General features: G+C 39.9%; 1 protein-coding gene across 1 annotated transcript; it reads right to left on the minus strand.

Moving 5' to 3' along the window:
* Window positions 1-1,202: 1,202 nt before the first annotated feature.
* Window positions 1,203-1,553, minus strand: LOC106755095 (uncharacterized mitochondrial protein AtMg00820-like). Its single transcript, XM_014637193.1, has one exon. It carries the CDS (start codon window positions 1,551-1,553, stop codon window positions 1,203-1,205), a length of 351 nt encoding a protein of 116 aa, XP_014492679.1.
* Between the last annotated feature and the right edge of the window lie 3,041 nt (window positions 1,554-4,594).

Consider the following 4,594-nt stretch of genomic DNA (forward strand, 5'->3'; position numbering starts at 1 on the left):
ACACTTTAAGACTCTTCCTTAATGCAAATTCGGTAACTCCAAGCATTGTGCGCAGTAGTTCAAATCTTGGTCGTGGTAATGCCTTCGTAAAAATATCTACAATTTGGTCTTCTGTTGGGTTGTACTCGCGTCAAATTTGTTAAGTTGTTTCGAATGAAGTGATATTTAACGGCTATATGTTTTGTCCTTTGATGATGGACTAGATCTTTTGTTATTGCTATTGCCGATTTGTTGTCGGAATAGATAATAGTCAGTCCGTCTTGTGGTTCACCCATTTCTTCAAGTATTCTTCGTAGCCATATTGCTTGACTTGTGGTTTCAGCAGCTGCTACATACTTTGCTTCTGTTGTTGATTGTGCCACGGTTGGTTGCTTCTTTGATGCCCAATATAAAATACCAGATCCTAGTGAGAAAGCGTATCCTGATGTAGTCTTCATATTGTCCATTGATCCTGCCCAATCACTATCTNTGTAGCCAATCATCCTTGAGTTAGTCATAGTTTTGTACCATATGCTAAACTCCTTTATGCCTTATAGATATCTTAAAATTCTTTTTCCTACTCCATAATGAATTTGACTTGGCTTTGGCATGAATCTTGATAGAAGACTTGTAGCATACATAATGTCTGGTCGTGTGGCTGTGAGATATAGGAGACTTCCAATTAAACTCTTGTAGCGTGATGCATCTGCCTCTTGTGCTCCATCATCTTTTTGTAGCTTCTCGTTTACCACCAATGGAGTAGCGACAGGTTTCCAACCATTCATCTTGAACTTCTTTAGTAGAGCTTCAATATATTTCTTTTGAGAGATAAATATACCTTCTTTTTGTTGTTTCACCTTTATACCAAGGAAATAGTTCTTGAAGCCAAGGTCGGTCATTTCAAATGTCTTCATCATGTCTTCTTTAAATTCTTTCATCATCTTCATATTGTTTCCTATATAGATAAGGTCATCGACATATAAAGAGATAATGAGATGGTACTAACCTTGAGCCTTAATATATAGTGTTGGCTCACTCTTGCTCCTCTTGAATCCTTAATCAATGAAGTATTTATCAATCTTGCTATACCATGCTCGAGGAGCTCGCTTCAGTCCATATAATGCTTTTTTAAGTCTTAGTACTTTGCCTTCATTGCCTTTGTTGATGAAGCCTTGTGGTTGTTCAACATGAATTTCTTCTTCGAGCAATCGATTTAGAAAGGCTTATTTGACATCCAATTGATATATGCTCCATCCTTTTTGTGCTGCAAGAGCTATTAAGACTTTAATTGTATCTAAGCGAGCAACTGGAGCAAATGACTCATTGTAGTCTATTCCTGGTTGTTGTGAGTAGTCTTTAGCGACCAATCTTGCTTTTTGCTTTTGTATAGTTCCATTAGGAATAAGTCTATTTTTATATATCCATTTCACTTCTATGATGTCTTTTCCATGAGGACAATTTATGAGTTCCCCAATGTTATTCTTCTCAATCATTTTAATCTCTTCTTTTATAGCCTTGACCCATACTTCATGCTTTGATGCTTCTTCAAAACAGTTAGGCTCAATCATGGCCATATTGCAAGTTTCATATATACCAAAGATCTTACTCTTCTTGGACTAGATTCAGGTGAAGAATCTTGTTGTTGTGAAGGTGGAGAAAGCGTACCTGAATTTTCTGCCTCTTCTTGAGCTTCTTCTTGACACTATTGCATTGGAAGTAAAATGTTTCTTTTAACAACTTTTTCTTCTTCCCAATTCCGAGAAGCATTTTCATCAACTTCAACATCTCGACTGATGATGTGTTTTTTTGTTTGTAGGTTGTAGACTCGATAGCCTTTTGACTGTGTACTATATCCCAAGAATATTCCTCGTATAGTTTTGTCTTCAAGCTTGTGCCTCCTTTGATCAGGAACATGTATGTAGCAGAAAGACCTAAATACACGTAGGTGTTTAGCTAATGGCTTTCTCCCACTCCAAGCTTCAATAGGAGTCTTTTCTTGGACTGCCTTAGTTGGACATCTATTTAGAATGTAAACTGCAGTCTAGACTGCTTCAGGCCAAAAAGTGTTAGGCATGTTTTTCTCTTTTAGCATTGATCTTGCCATCTCCATAATTGTGCGATTCTTTCTCTTTGACACGTCATTTTGTTGGGGAGTATATGCAACTGTAAGTTTTCGCTCTATGCCTTCATCTTCACAGAATTTGTCAAACTCATGAGATGTGTACTCCTTGCCACGATCACTTCTGAGTACTTTTATCTGTTTTCCACTTTGCTTCTCAACAAGTGTGACGCCCGGGCACTTAGAGGGCGAGGAGTGATCGCCGGTGCAAGAGGCACAGACAAGGAGCGGCTCCTGGCAGGCTTCTAGTGGAAGGGGTACATGGACGAATCGAACATACACCGAAATGAGAGGGATCTGGAGACTGTATAGGTATGGGACTATACAGTTGAAGGATAGCTTAAAGGAAATGATTTGGCTACTCATATCACCAAAAATGCATTTACTTTTCGGTAGCCTAACCCTTTAGAACTCCATGGTTAAGCGTGCTTAGCCTGGAGTAATTGTGGGATGGGTGACCTTCTGGGAAGTTTTCCCGGAAAGTGTGCAAGTGAGGACAAAGCACACTAGAAAGCCTCGTGGTGATGTGTGGGGGCAGTCAACAGTCCCTGTAAGTTGCCGGGACGTTAAGAGGCACGGACAAGGAGCGGCTCTTGGCAGGCTTCTAGTGGAAGGGGTACATGGACAAATCGAACATACACCAGAATGAGAGGGTTCTGGAGACTGTATAAGTATGGGACTATACAGTTGAAGGATAGCTTAAAGGAATTGATTTGGCTACTCATATCACCAAAATGCATTTACTTTTCGGTAGTGGAGTAATTCTGGGATGGGTGACCTTTCGGAAAGTTTTCCCGGAAAGTGTGCGAGTGAGGACAAAGCACACTGGAAAGCCTCGTGGTGATGTGTGGGGGCAGTCAACAGTCCCTGTAAGTTGTCGGGGCGTTACAACAAGGGCCTTAAATTTCTTGAATACTCTGAAAACTTCTGAGTTTGCCTTTAAGAAATATACCTATGTCATTCTGGAGAAGTCATCAATGAAGAGGATGAAAGACATGTTGTTGTGATGTGAAGGCGTTCTCATTGGTCCACAAACATCGGTATGAGTCAACTCCAATAACTCTTTTACTCTTCATGCTTTGTCTGTCGAGAATGGTAATCGGTGTTGTTTTCTGAGGAGACATCCTTTGCATGATTCATTATTCTCCTTCAAGCATGGAAGATCTCTCATCATGTTTTTCTGATATAAAAGCTTTAAGGCATGTGTGTTGAAGTGGCCAAATCTCCTATGCCAAAGCCATGAGTCATCAACTTCAATATTAGTTCCAAGTTTAAAGCTTATACGAAAGCTTCTATTTCTCTTCTCCATTTTTACTTGGCCAATTTCTATCATTTTACTATCATAAATTTTGCATGTCTCTTTCTCAAAATGAAGTGAATATCCATTCTCCATCACTCGGCCAATACTTAAAAGATTTTCTTTAAGATTTGGAACTAGTAAAACATCCTTAATAAAATTAGTACCTTTCTTTGTCTCCACCATGACAGTTTCTTTGCGTCGAGACTCCATTGTGGTGCCATTTCCTAGCTGAACTTTGCAATTGACAGATTTATCAATGTCTTTGAAGATGCTTTGATCTTTCGTCATGTGATTGTTGCATCCACTATCCAAGAACCAACTTCCTTCTCCACCAAGAGTGATGGCAAAAATACTCTAGCTAAGACAAGCCAAATCTAGAAGCAAATCAAGCCATAAGATAATGGATGAAGATTGTGGAATTTGGTGGTGATGAAAGGTGTTGATAGCTCATGGTTTTGAGGAGTTGTATGGTGATGCAAGGTGTGCTTGGTGGTTCTCTAAGAGAGGTTGGCCCAACTCTTGGAGGAAGGTGGCTAGAGGAGGCCACTTGGGTTGCTCTAGCCTAAGGTGACCTTAAAAGAGTAGTATGGCACAAAAATGGCAGCATAACTTTACTCTAAATAAAGGTGATTACATGATGGAGAACACCTCTATTTATAGGCTAAGGTGTCTCAAAATGGGCTGAAACTTTAACCTAAAAGAGCCACCTTGGTTGTCTTGGAGAGCAAGGAGAAATCATCTCCAATAGGAGGGAGACAAGTGGCAAAAATCCTCTCAAATGAGAGAGTGACATGTGGCCAATACCTATGGAAAAACTCTCCATTCCTAGAGTGACACATGGCCACTAACTAGGAGGAAAACTCTCCAATTATTCTCCCTTGTTCTCCAAGCTTAGCCAAAATGTTGACCCCTTGGTCAACACACCGATTTTGGAGGTCCAAGCATAGTCAACTTTCGGCCTTGACCCTTTGTTGACTTGTTTGGTCAAAATCCTATTCTACTTGGCCCAAAATACAAGGCCCAATTGAAATCCTACACTACTAGGCCTATAATACCAAACCCAAATAAAATCTAGACTACTTGCCCCAAAATACAAAGCCCAAATAAAATCTAGACTACTTGCCCCAAAATACAAGGCCCAAAATTATTCTTACTCTACTAAGTCTTCATGATGGCTTTAGATGGCCTAAGAGAAA

The sequence above is a fragment of the Vigna radiata genome, unplaced genomic scaffold (assembly GCF_000741045.1).
Source record: "Vigna radiata var. radiata cultivar VC1973A unplaced genomic scaffold, Vradiata_ver6 scaffold_262, whole genome shotgun sequence".
In the NCBI taxonomy this organism is placed as follows: domain Eukaryota; kingdom Viridiplantae; phylum Streptophyta; class Magnoliopsida; order Fabales; family Fabaceae; genus Vigna; species Vigna radiata.

Bases quoted from the DNA above. Each gene is read 5' to 3' on its own strand.
- LOC106755095 (XM_014637193.1), bottom strand. From the start codon at position 1,553: ATGGCCATGATTGAGCCTAACTGTTTTGAAGAAGCATCAAAGCATGAA.